This window comes from Falco punctatus (genome assembly GCF_963210335.1).
Source record: "Falco punctatus genome assembly, chromosome: 3".
NCBI lineage: Eukaryota > Metazoa > Chordata > Aves > Falconiformes > Falconidae > Falco > Falco punctatus.
The window spans coordinates 103,350,018-103,363,129 of record NC_137582.1 but is presented as its reverse complement, the minus strand read 5'-3'; the positions used below and the strand labels follow the sequence as shown (position 1 = coordinate 103,363,129).

At 44.6% G+C, this 13,112-nt stretch overlaps 2 protein-coding genes across 11 annotated transcripts in view; one reads left to right on the top strand and one right to left on the bottom strand.

Annotated features, from left to right (window-relative positions):
* COL15A1 (collagen type XV alpha 1 chain) overlaps positions 1-13,112 on the top strand; it is a 171,947-nt gene that overhangs the window by 113,934 nt on the left and 44,901 nt on the right. For all 9 annotated transcript variants that reach the window (XR_013927186.1, XR_013927187.1, XR_013927188.1 and 6 more), the window contains exons 25-28: positions 334-411; positions 528-563; positions 11,404-11,457; positions 11,538-11,597. Coding sequence is in view for 6 of the 9 variants with exons in the window: in XM_080381190.1 (XP_080237316.1) it covers positions 334-411; positions 528-563; positions 11,404-11,457; positions 11,538-11,597 (228 nt within the window). In the remaining 3 variants the exon portion in view is untranslated. The remainder of the gene's footprint in view (positions 1-333; positions 412-527; positions 564-11,403; positions 11,458-11,537; positions 11,598-13,112) is intronic.
* Positions 573-11,397, bottom strand: LOC308061359 (uncharacterized protein). Of its 2 annotated transcripts, none has more exons than XM_080381210.1 (2): positions 5,525-11,397; positions 573-3,452 (listed from the first exon to the last, which is right to left on the bottom strand). In XM_080381210.1, the coding sequence occupies exons 1-2, from the start codon at positions 6,679-6,681 to the stop codon at positions 3,449-3,451; spliced, it is 1,161 nt and encodes a 386-aa protein (XP_080237336.1). In that variant the 5' UTR covers positions 6,682-11,397; the 3' UTR covers positions 573-3,448. The 2 variants fall into 2 exon arrangements, with proteins under 2 accessions (XP_080237336.1, XP_080237335.1); XM_080381209.1 differs by lacking the exon at positions 573-3,452 and having other exon boundaries at positions 5,246-8,536; positions 8,927-11,397.

Below are 13,112 nucleotides of genomic sequence, written 5' to 3'. Positions count from 1 at the left end.
CTTTGGCAGAGATCTCTTGTGAATACAGCATACTTCACATAGTTACTTTATGCAGAGCAATTAAAAGTCTTTTTTTTTTTAAAATAAGTACTTATTAATCTCAGGGAGATTTACAGAAGCAGGATATTTTTAGTGTACTTCATTATGATTTAAGAAAGATCAGCCCTTTTCTTCCCCAGAATCAAGCTTCAGCTTACATTGATACCACTTCATGTTTAATATCACAGTATGACTAATATGTCATGCTTCAAATAGCAGTAATGCTGTTTCCTCTTCTTCTGATTCATTGAGAAATGCTTTGTAAACACCATAAAATTACTTTTACAATTGCAGGGTGAAAAGGGAGAACCAGGAGCTATCATCACTGCTGATGGATCTTTAACTGAACTATTAGGAAGAAAAGGGGAGAAGGTGAGCTAATAATCTGTTGTGTTCCTCCAGAATGTTTGGTGACCTTGTTACTACCCACCTCTGCTAGATATTGCAGAAGTTCTCATCATTGCTCTATGCGTGTCTGTCCTCAACAGGGTGAAGCTGGAGTGGTGGGACCAGTGGGACCAATGGTGAGACATTTCCAAAGATGAGTGGATTCTTTTTTTTATTTTGCTTTGGTGTTGCAGATAATTGTAAATGTAAAGGTAGTTTGGTTTAGATTTTCATTCCTTCAAAGTAGGGATGATAAGGAGTATTCATGCTTCAGGATGATCAATGCCCTTCAGAAAATAATGTGGTTGTTAAATATGTGGTGCTGCAACCTACTGACTTGATCAGGATTTAAATTCTGGTAGCACAAATGTATCTGTTACTATCTAAACAGACAGCGAAATATCAGAGCTAGAAATTTACATAACTTATGAGTCTGAGTGAACTGGTTTTGTTTATCCCTGAAGATAAAAGGCTGAGAGGAGCTCTAATTGCTCCCTGCTGCTGCCTGAAAGGGAGTTATAGAATAGATTAAGTCAGGTCCTTCTCAGAGATGCCCAGGAAAAAGACAAGTGGCAATGATCACAAGTTCCAGCAAGGGAAATTCCAACTGGATGTAAAGAAAAAAGTTCACAATATAAGTGGTTAAACCCAGAAATAGGTGCTCAGAGAGATGGCAGATTGTGGAACAAGATGCTGGCGGCATGACCTGATTTGGAAGTTTGTTTCACTTTGAGCAAAGGGTTGTACTAGATGATCTCTAAAGGTCCCTTCCTGTTGGAAGAAGGGTTCGCCGGAGTCAAGAAGACGCTCAATATGAGTTATGCATCTTGCTCAACTTTATTAGTTTCTAACACTACTTATATAGAACCAATACACATGCATATTCATAAAGCAGAAATATAATTGGTTAGTAGTCTCTCAACGCGCGCGGTTCTCACACCCCTAATTATCATGACTAAAATAAGCATTCTATCCATGTGGCTAATTGTGTTGCTGTGCTTCAGCCTTGTAGTTTGTTACTCCCTATTTTCCCATACCGGTCCCTATCTTGCTTGGCCCTGCACCTGCTTTCCCAGCAGCTGTAGCTTGTTACAGCCACGGCCTGTTGGCACAACATAATTACTTGGTCTCAGGATTCAAGAACAGCTCAAGGCTACCTTTCTTGTTAACTTCAGCACAGCAACTTCAGCACAATTCTGATTACAGGCCTATTCTAATACCAGGCCTGGATTGTGCAATCTTCAGAGATTCTAAGGCCACACTTCTGCAGCCATTCTTCTGCAATTCCCCCTTTTTTCTTTTGCACAAGCCAGGCCTGGTTGGTTATGTTAAAAACTACTCTCTTTAAACAAGAAAAAACACAGCTAAAAACTAAAAGCATTACAATAATGATTATAACAAAGCGTATTCCTTCCATCAATAACATCTTTAACCAACCTGTTATGCCCAATCCTCTCAACCATTCATCAAAGGGATTATCATCAACAAAAATATGATTCATGTTTCCCTGCAGTTGTGACAACTTCTTGTGGATAGATATGGAATGATCGGAAAGGTTCACACAACACATCCCTTCAAAATCCTCACAACCGTGTCCATGTGCTAATAACAAAAAATCTACTGCAGCTCTATTTTGTAATGTAGCATGCCTAACACTATCTACGTCAAGCGATAAGGAACTTAAAATCTGTGATGTAAGATTAAATTGCTTCTCTCCCCAACACGCTAACCTTCGTATATTCTTAGCGTTTAATGCAGTCATTGCTCCTGGCATAAATATGGAGGCTAAGACATTTGTTGTTACAGACTGCAGATCGACTCGGTCATTACATGTTTCATCAAAGGTGCGCAGTGCCCTCCGTGATCTATGCAATTGTGGAGTCATTTTCAATAAGTCTTTCATACGTGGAGCAAACAAAGTTCAACGCCCTAAATAACATGGTCCACCGACAGGATTCAAAGGAATCCCTGGCCATGCTCTGTCTCCACACACCAAAAAGACTCCCCGTGGCAACTGATAGCCCCCTGATACATTTACATGTAAGCCTCCAGCTTTCAGTTCACCCCCATTAGGTGAACCGGTTAAATTTTGAAACCTTGTATCAAACTCCCATTCACGCTGACCTGCTAGCCACAGTCGCCACGGTTCACCAAACCAAATTACTCCAGTGCCATTTAGAGGTTGAAGTGGTGGTATGGTGTCCTTGCATTCTGGCATTCCCGTTGCAGTCACGTTAACGTATTTAACGGATGTAATGCTACCTAATAGGTCTAACTCCTGCAATGGCAAATGATATGGTCGATTCAAATTCTCAATAACCGTTTTCTGCCACGCTGCATTACGCATAGAAGGCCAAACAAATTGCCCATTCGGACTCATACATGTACCATTCTGATTGGAAGTCAGATCCACTGTTTTAACATTTCAAAAAACCATCAAAATTTGTTTCACTCTCTTGCAGGGGAATACAATTAAACAAGTTCTGAAGGGGTTGTCTGCTTGCTGCAAACGTAAACAGAAGTCTGTTACCCCCGTGATATTTGCCGATGTCACCCATATGTTTGTTCTAGGCAAGATGTCAAAAATACTTTGGCCAATGGGTAAAAAATTCATCAAGACCGTAAACCAAGTCCACCACTTAAACATGTTTAGTCCTACAATTTCCACCTTTTTTTTTTTTTTTTTTTTTTTTTTTCATTCCACCCCAAAACTCTGTGCTTTCACAGATTCTGATGATGTATACTGCCTCCAATCAGCATGGTATTACACTAGTCGTATGCTTTCTCTTGTTTCATGCCCAGTTACTAATCAAACACATACACTCTTTACACCATTTACATTTAAGCTTTGGCTTACAGAGCCGTTTTACCCCACATAGCATACATCAGCACTATACCCACGGGTTACATCCCTTACAACATAGACAGTTTATTCTGTCTGCTCGCTCTGAGTCTTCTCTTCTGTCTTCTGATCTTGACATACAGGTTGCACAAACTTGCTAGGGACCCATATATAGGTCCTTTATCTGTGGAGATACAAAAATAACCTCTACCGATAAATAACGCTGGATTAGGTCCTTCCCATACACCTCAAGCCATATTTTTATACAGAACATTCAAACCAGGAACTGTAGTTGTTTGGTTCCCTCGTGCTGTTTGGTGATGTATAACAACAGGTGGTCCCTCTCTATCCTCCGTAAGGGAGAGAGAGTTTAAGGTAAACAACACCTTAGTCAACCGTTTAGTTACGTCTATGTCCTGCGATACTTTCTGTCTCTGAAGATAATCCTTCAGGGTACAGTTTGCCCTTTCAACAACTGCTTTCAGTTCTAAGGTTTGAAGGTTGTCCCCTGGTTCACCGGTGATCACGTGTTTCTGCCACTGATTATCAGATTGCCAAACACACGCAGCCTTCTTCATCTTTCGTCCTGCATCTGTAAACACCGTTGGCCCGTCAGCTGGTCTTTTTGAGCGTAACGGTCTCGCAATCCACTGATAATGTTCTAACATCTTCCAGAGAGGTCCTTTTGGCTGGTTGTTGTGTACAACACCTGTATAGCCCATCAAGGCTTCCTGTATGGCTGTTGAATGTCTCAGAAGCCATTCATAATCATCACCACGGACTGGAATACTGATATCTGCTGGTTCAGTCCCATCAGTTTCAACAATCCTGTCTCTTCTTTTTCTCACCAAGGCCGCTACTGCTTCAGGGCGACTTAAAATACGATGTCTGGGTTGCAATGGCAAAAACAACCACTCTAAAATGATCACCGTATTTTCCCCCTTTTTCTTTTGCCATTGCAAAATAAAGGCAAAAGGTGAAGTGGCAACATTACAAACCAAAAAAGATAACGGATGATTTGCCATTCGGTGACCACACCAGCCAGTCTGAATCTTGTGGGACACAACTTTCAGGGCAGCCCGCTGTTCTGGTGAACAAGTTTGAGGACTGTTGGCTTCGGTGCCATGCAACCAGGATCGGAACAGTTGCAAATCATTATTACTGAGTCTCTTTGTGTGTCATCAGGGTGTAAGGGAATTGTGAAAAAGACAGAACAGTCTTTCAAGTCCATCACAACAATTTGCCAAATCTGTGGGATCATCATAAAAGGTGGAAGAGCAGGTTGCAACGCTCCCGTCGCTAAAATCTGATCATTAACCTTCCATAAATCATGTCCCAGTTATGTGCATCAAGATTATTAATCAGCACTGGACAAGCTAACGAGCTGGTCACCTGCCATTCTCCCTCCAAAACAGCATCATGAGTAACACCAGACCAACACTGTAGAATTGGATCTTTTCTCGAGTTCAGCATCGGTGGGGTAGTTGGGCTAACTGGAGGAATTACAGGTATTGAAGTAGTAGGCAGGTTCATTTTAACTCGCTTTACCAGGTTTCTTAATTTATCTATTACCTCCTGTAAGGATTTCTCTGTATTGTTATCAAGGTTTCTCCCCGCCTTCTTCCTCAAACCCGTCCGATGATGTTTCAGGACGAGGAAGAACTTTTGGTTTGTCCACTGTCTTATCTAAAAGCTCCGGCACTGTCGAACACGCAGGGGCGGACATACCCTTCATAGGACGAGTATGCCCAACTCCGAAAAGTGTAACCAAGAGAGAAGGCTTAGGTGAATCACCCTTCTGCTCCACCGGCTTTTCTACACATCTCTCCCCAAAGCTTCTATGGCTGCCACTGCTACTTTTTTTTTTTTTTTTTCTTTCATAATTTCCAGAGTGTTAACTATCGACTGCCACCCCAGAGGCAATTTCCCACTTCTCTCCATTCCACAATACTAAACAATAACGCAGGCTCAGGGATCTTATTCTTTTTTCGTGCCCAGCGAACTAAGGTCTCCACTTCTGTCTCTGTAACGCCCTCCCCTCTCTTAAGGAGGATGCCAGTTAACAGTTTAATTGCCGCGTCTAATTCCATCGCAGTCTTCTCAGAGCTCTCCCCTTTCACAGAAGGATATCAGCGCAGAGAAGCCCTGCCGCGATTTACTCGTCACGGCCTTCCGTAGTGCTCCCCCCCCCCCGCCTTCACAGAGAGGAATTTAGCATAGAGTCCTGCCGCGATTTACTCTACACGGTCTTACCACCGGTGGGGGTGCGATCTGCAGCTCCACACCGAACTCTGGACTCCCCTTTTCGCCAGCAGCTGGGGGGATCCGTGGCGGTGGGTGGGCGGGTGAGCGGGGGGAGCCGCGGGGTATGGCACGGCGCGCTGGCGGGGCACGGGGAACTGTGCTGGTGTAAGAAGCAATCTGGCTAGCGAAGTACAGTCACTGGGTGTCATGATTTCAGAGTCAAACAAATAAGTCAACAAGTGTTTGACTGGTTCAGATTGTAATCCATATCGTGTAACGGCTTGTCGCAGCTGCTGCATAGATTTCCAATCAAAAGTTTTCCACACAGCGGCTGCTGAACCAGCAGGTAAAACAGTAGTCTGCACCGGACAAGCAACAGCAGAAGCAGCTTCCCACTCTCCCTCCAATATAGTGTCTCTTACAACCCCAGACCAACGACTTTGGGGAGCAGCAGGGGGGAGGATAACACCTTCCTGGGTCAGGATCTGAACATCACGACCGGCAGTAGGCAGATGGCATTCATTCAATTGCTGCTGCAAGTGGTTTAGGGTCCGGTCAGAGGGTTTGGTTCGGGGACGGGGGATCAGGGCAGGTGCAGGTGGGGTGGGTTCATTTTCTTTATCAGACTCCGCGTTCTCATTCAGAGGCGCACTCAGACCCGCCATAGTACCCTCGTCCTCATCTAACGGGGGGGGCGGCTCTCGGTAGCTTTCAGGGCGGCGCGGAGCACCCGATGTGGCGGCACCCTCCGGAGATGGTGTCGGGTTTAACAGCTTGGTCGCAGATTTTTTAATGGGCACAATTGTGCCTTTTGCAGACGGAGCGCCGAGACCAAATAATCGGGTAGACTGCGACTTGGTTTCCCAACCGAGGAGGTCTGAGGCAGCCACAGCCATTTTTTTCTCTGCAAACAGGGATCGTAAATGGTTTATGACCTCCCGGCAGGCAGTCCCCAAGTCCTTGGCCGATTTACTGCCGCTAAGGATCGCATCACAAAGGGAATCCCCAACCTCTCGCCACTCAGTCACACTAAACAGCAATTGTGGGTCTTTTAAGTGTCCATGTTCAGCCGCCCACCTACAGAGCTCATGGAGCTTCTTAGTGCTCACGCTAGCCTCTTGCTTAGCAAGAATATCAGTTAATAGCGTGAGTGCCGCTTCCCTTTCCATTATCGAGGGAAAAACGGTCCTACGGGTGCAGGTCCGCGCACGACGTCGATGCCGGATTCAGACACCTTTACTCCTTACGGATGTCTTCCTGCTCGAACTCTTCAGAGTGACTCCCAGCTTTGCAAAGCCCACCGTTGTGATGCAAAGGCAGAGTTTTCCCAGCAATTACCAGCTTTCCCGTCGTTCGGGTGCCAATTGTTGGAAGAAGGGCTCACCGGAGTCAAGAAGGTGCTCAATATGAGTTATGCATCTTGCTCAGCTTTATTAGTTTCTAACACTACTTATATAGAACCAATACACATGCATATTCATAAAGCAGAAATATAATTGGTTAGTAGTCTCTCAACGCACGCGGTTCTCACACCCCTAATTATCATGACTAAAATAAGCATTCTATCCATGTGGCTAATTGTGTTGCTGTGCTTCAGCCTTGTAGTTTGTTACTCCCTATTTTCCCATACCAGTCCCTATCTTGCTTGGCCCTGCACCTGCTTTCCCAGCAGCTGTAGCTTGTTACAGCCACGGCCTGTTGGCACAACATAATTACTTGGTCTCAGGATTCAAGAATAGCTCAAGGCTACCTTTCTTGTTAACTTCAGCACAGCAACTTCAGCACAATTCTGATTACAGGCCTATTCTAATACCAGGCCTGGATTGTGCAATCTTCAGAGATTCTAAAGCCGTGCTTCTGCAGCCATTCTTCTGCACCTTCCCATCTAAACTATTCTCTATTTCTATGATTTACATTGAAACAACTGACTACATCAGGCTCAATTTGTGTTGGTGCCAACAATTTGCAACTGCCTTGGATTCTGAGGAAGCTGCAAATCAGGCAGTAGAGTCAGACCATTTACCAAAATCAGGATTTAGATGCCTTCTTCCAGGTACCTTGCTTGATATTTTTGACTGGGTGTTGTATGAAAGCACAATAAATTAGTTCTGAAATAAGAACAGTTGCCCAGACTCAGTAGTGTCAGAGCAGAAATTAATTCCTTCTAGTCTAGTATTCCAAAGTTCAAGGATATTGAGTGTGTCTTTGCTTCTGCTTTTGATGTAGCCTGGTCTCTGTTGTGCCTAAGTGAATATTACTAGGTGATGTCATTTCTGCACACCAGGGTGTGTAGGAGATTTTGCCATCAGTTTCTGTGGTCTTTAAAAGGGCTAACTGGGTGTGCTGAGTAACTGCTTTCTTAATTACCATGTATCAGAATACCTTAAGGGGGATATCCTAACTTACCAGAAGGGGAGTTCCTTTTCTCCTCCTTGTATAACTGCAAGATGAGTCTATCCTTTCACTATGAAGTAGATTCATAGAATAATTTAGAATGGAAGTGAACTTCAGAGATCATCTAGTCCATACTACCACCCAAAGCAGGTCTGTTTAGCTCAGGGACTTGCCCAGAATTTCTTAGGATCAAAATTCCACGGCCTCTCTGGGCAGCACATCCCAGTATTTGACAACCTTCAGAGTAAAAAAAGTTTTCCTTATATCTATTTGGAATTTCTCATGTTCTAGCTTGTGTTTGTTGCCTCTCATCCTGTTGCTGTGCATTCTTCATGATGTGTCCTTTTTCTACCAGCCCCAAACTCTGTGTATACCTCTCCTTTTGTACTGCCATGAGATGCTTCATATAGTTCAGCATGCAGACAAGGCCATTGAGAGGAAGTTCTTGCCAGCACTGGTGCGAGTGATTACACTGCAGGAGAATTTGGCACACAGAACCTGTATCAAGACTTTGCTCAGCCAGTTCCTCTTCATAGTGCAGAACTCCAGTTTAATCATCGCTGCTAATGAGGATGATTCATTCTGGTGTTGTTCCATAGAAAAAAAATCCCTTTGTAGTCAGTGGGAGACCTGTGCAGCGAAAATACACGGACTTCAGAGAACATAACTCACCAAAGTTTTCATTATGATGGTTGCGTTCCACTTTGCACAAAGACTCTGGCCCAAGAACAGCTTTGAGGTAGCCAGGGACTCTGTTCCTCTGTGCTGTTAGGGTGCAATGAACTCATACACAAGTTTCTAGAACCAAAAAAACATTCCATTCTCATTGTTCCCCTCCTTTCCAAGACTTCAGCTGGACAGAAGAGAGCATCACAGGAGCTTGGAAGATGCTATAGAGAAGTAGTGGTCTGGCAGATGAGAGCCAGGGATAGTCAGAAGCTTAGTGCTGTTATTAGCAAAAGCAGAAGAGACAGGCTGAATCCAGTCTCCTGCCACGGGGGTGATGAGGATCCTTTTTACCTGCTTGATGATGCTGTTCGCTGCCAGTGAAGCAGGCCATTGCACACTAGTGAATAGGAGCCCTTAGTAAGAACCACAGTGTCAGTCTACCCAAATCAACTCTCTGCTGTTGTAAATGAAATTTCCTTTTGTGGTGAGCAGTCTCCTGTGGCTTCCTTGCTTTCTTCTTGCACTTCTAGCTGTGACTGCTGCCTTCTGTCTCAAGGGAGCTGCTAACATCTGTCATGGGTGGGCTGGTACTTTGACAGAGAAACAGTAAAGGTGGCTCCAGCATGGTCGGCTCCTTGCATTGCTGAAGTTTGTTTAAAGTCCCAGCTAAAGCATGAGATCCAGACACTTCAATTTATTTAAACTAATAAAAAGATCTGTTTCTAATCATCTTCATTGCTCAGTAAAGCTCAGATTTGCATATTCTTTAAAGGCTTAAATACTGGAAAGAGAAATAGAAAAATACCCCACAACATTTTAACATTTTGGATTTCTTTTTTTTTTTTTTTTTTTTTTTCAAAACCCATTATTGGGCGTGGTAACACAGAAGGGTGGGTTGAATCATTTTGAAAGCTTGGGGGCACAATATTCAAGTTCACATCTGTCAGAGTCCACCAGCAATCTGTTGCCTGCTTTTTAGACACAAGCATTAGCTTTGATTATGTGGGCAGGAATTACATTTAAACAGGAAATAAAATAGAAGTTTAATAAAGGTCCTACCATCTTCTAACAGTTTCAGCTACCGTTAGTGAGCTTTAAGCTCTGATTACAATGGTGAAGCATGAATCAATATGTTCATGTGTTAACCATTTCTGAATTTCATCTCTAATCCAGTCTTCGGTTTTAGCATGATAAAAACTACAATAAATAATCCATGAATTTCAGCTTGATGCTAAGATTATCACCTCATCATTATCAGATAAATTTGCCATGAATGTACACCACTTTTCATTGAAAAAGGATAAATATTTGCCTCTTTAAAAAGCAAAAAAGGTTTTGTTAAATGAAAATTCTGTCAATATGGCAATAGTTTAATTCATAAATTAGAGTGGTAAGAGACAGGTATTTGAACCCATATGGTATTTCCATGTCAATGTTCTGCTGATCAGGTGAGATGCAAAACTCTGAGTATGTAAATCATTCAAGTATAAAACATCAGGATATTTCTTGCAACCTTTCTAGTTCTTCACTTGCCAGTGCTCCCTCCATGCCTTGAGCTGAAATGTAACATGGCAACAGAACTGGACTGTAAATAAAAACACTCAGTTCTGCCGCAGGCTTTCTTCCTTCTTAGTCTCCACTTTCCTTAGTAATCAAGAGCAAGTGAGTGGCAAGATGGGGATTTCCTCATGTTTTTGATTGTTTGCTAGCTATTCTTTGAAGTTGCAGTCACAATGTCAACAAATGTTTGTTACCGTTAAAGTGATGTGCCAAAATTGTGATGAGCAGTGCAATGGCTAGTGTCTTTCTTCCATCAGCATAGCTCTATGTTAATCACTATATTGTAGGTATGTAGGCAATAGAAAGTGTTACAGTAATAACACTGAAAGTACTGTGATTTCTCAGGATTAGACATGTCAATTGTCACCTATAAGTGGTATCTGTATGAGATCTATAGACAGAGATTATTTAACCAGTAATGCAAGGAGGGGTATCTCTTGCTTCACCAGACTAAAAAAAAGGAAATGAAACCAGAAAGGTTGACACATATGTAAAGAGCTTGTCTAGATTCTTGTGGTTTTGCTGAGTTTCGGGAAGCTGACAACATATTAAAGTTTGTAGTATTCTCAGGTTTACTACTTTTTGTTGATCACTTGCTGACTGCCTAGGAGTTGCATGCTTGCAAATGCCCAGTCATAGATTATCCATAGTCCTGGACCACTTTTCCCAGGCAATCTGCCTGCCCTTTGTTTTTGCTGTCACTTGCATAGCTTTGTGAGCCTGATAGGTCAGTCATTCTTGTATAAAGAAGGATCTGTTCTGTTTCAACTGTCACCAGCCCTATAAATCCACATATGCAATCTGGTAAGAGGCATGTAGAAGCCTGGCACTGTATGAATTCTCAGGCTGATTCACAGACATTTCCTCATAGGGCCTGATTCAAAAATAATTAGAAAAACAAAGCAAACAAAAAGGAGATGCACAAAGCATACACCACTAGCTGCCTTTTTCCTACTGATTGATACACTTCATTTTACTTTGATACATGGCTCAGTTTCGAATTGCACACCCTACAAATGCCTAAGAATTCAGACTTCATTTCAGATCCCAGTCTTTTCCAAGCCAGAGGTGACTGTTACAGGCAGGCCTCAGCTTCTGAGATTGCTCAGCAGACCAAGTAGAGAGGACATTCTGTGTGTTCTCTGTAGACAAACACAGACTCATTTTTAACACAAATATAAAACTATGTATCTTATTCTAAATAATCAAAATGTATTTCAAAGATATTTCCATATATTCTCCATAATTGCATTTTCTTTTTTGTCCAGGGACCAATAGGACCAACCGGACCTAAAGGAGAACTTGGTTTCCCAGGACGTCCAGTATGTATTGTGCTCACAAGTGGTATAAAGACAGAGGAGCTTGCTCCTGACACATACTGCACTATTTCTACTTATTTCAGGGACGCCCAGGACTGAATGGACTGAGAGGTGTGAAAGGTGATCGAGGTGAAGCCTTTAACGTAAGTTCTTATGTTTTGCAATTAGCTGGAAAAAAAATCCTAATTAAAGTCTGATTTATGTGATCACTTTTAAAATGGTGACAGGACTAAAAACCTGAAATGGTCTAGAAATAATTGTATGTTTCTGCTACTTTTCCTATCTGGTAACAATCATGGAAAAGTCAACTTCTGGGCCCATCTGGTTCTCGCAGCCCCACATGGCTGTGTCAGCTCCCGGGTGTAACCTCTCTATGTGTGATTCTCTGTTAGCGTCGCTGCTTCAAACAGCCAGCGGCCTGGGGTCACCAGTCCTTTCTGTACATCAAAGGCCACCTGATAGAGGCCATCAGTATGCCCCCCCCCCCCCCCCCCCCCCCCCCCCGATGCTGTGGCAGTACTGCCATAGGCTCTCAGCTGTCTAGCACCACACAGACAGCACCTCAGCACCTCAAGCTGAAGTGGCATCTGATCCGCTAATGAGGAGACACCCACTGAGGCCGCCCGCTTCAGCACTGCACGGATGATAGCCTACCCATACCCACTGCAGCCTGTGACTGCGGCATGACAAGTGGTGACCCAGGCTCCTGGTGCGGCAGGCCTGTTCTTGTGAAGTGCTCTCATACAAGCGGTCCCACGAGGGTGGGCTGGGGCAGAGGCAGCAGTTCAAAACCCTGTGTGGCTGCTGCTGCCACCAGGGTTGAGCATCGTGCTGAGGGGCAGTGGGGAGCTGCCTGAGGGCCCAAGGTGGCCACAGAGGGAGGGGGTGCCCCAGCGACACCCTCACACGCGTTGAGGCCCTGCCAAGTGGCCACTGTGGCCCAGTGTGGCTGGGGCCTGGGGTGAGGGTGACCACAGGTGACACTGAGACACCACCATCCCCCTAACGGCTTGCAGCAATGAACTGCAGTTGTGGCCATGGCTCCCCCAGAGGAAACTGATACAGTTTCCCCTCGGCCAGAAGCCAGTGTCAGAAGGCATGTGGCGATGGACAGATGTATGGCTGCTAGGCCGCTGCAGGGAGCGCCTGAGCCTGTCGCTGCTGCCAGGGGTGGCGAGATGCTTGTGTGGCTGGAGGAGAAGTCTCCTCAGCTTGGTGGCAGAGCTGGAGGGGACATAGGAAGTCTAAGGAGTGCCAAGATTGCAAAGGAGAGAGAGGTCAGTGGGACTGCTCTCTGCCATTGCTGAGAGAAATGCACGGACCAGGACATCACTGGAGGCGGAGGGTGCTGGCCTACTCACCTCCAAGCAGCTGGAGGGGACACAAGTGATGGGTAGGGGTGGAAACAGGCCCTGCTTGGGGCAGCAGGGCATCACCCCCGGCCGAGCCACCACCCCAGGTGCCCTGCCCTCAGGTGTGCAGCTCTGCAGCCTGACAGCCGGGAATATGGTGATGTGAATGAAGGCCTGGCCAGGCTGGAGGAGCTGCCCAGGGAGAGTCAGTCAACCCCATACATCATGAACAGCTCTGCTAAGAAAAAAAGAAAAGTGGGTGTCATCAGTGACTCCACGCTGAGAGGAACGCAGGGCCCGATATGC

What these genes read in the sequence shown, in the direction of transcription:
- LOC308061359 (XM_080381209.1), bottom strand. Translation starts at nt 6,681, where the DNA reads ATGGAAAGGGAAGCGGCACTCACGCTATTAACTGATATTCTTGCTAAG.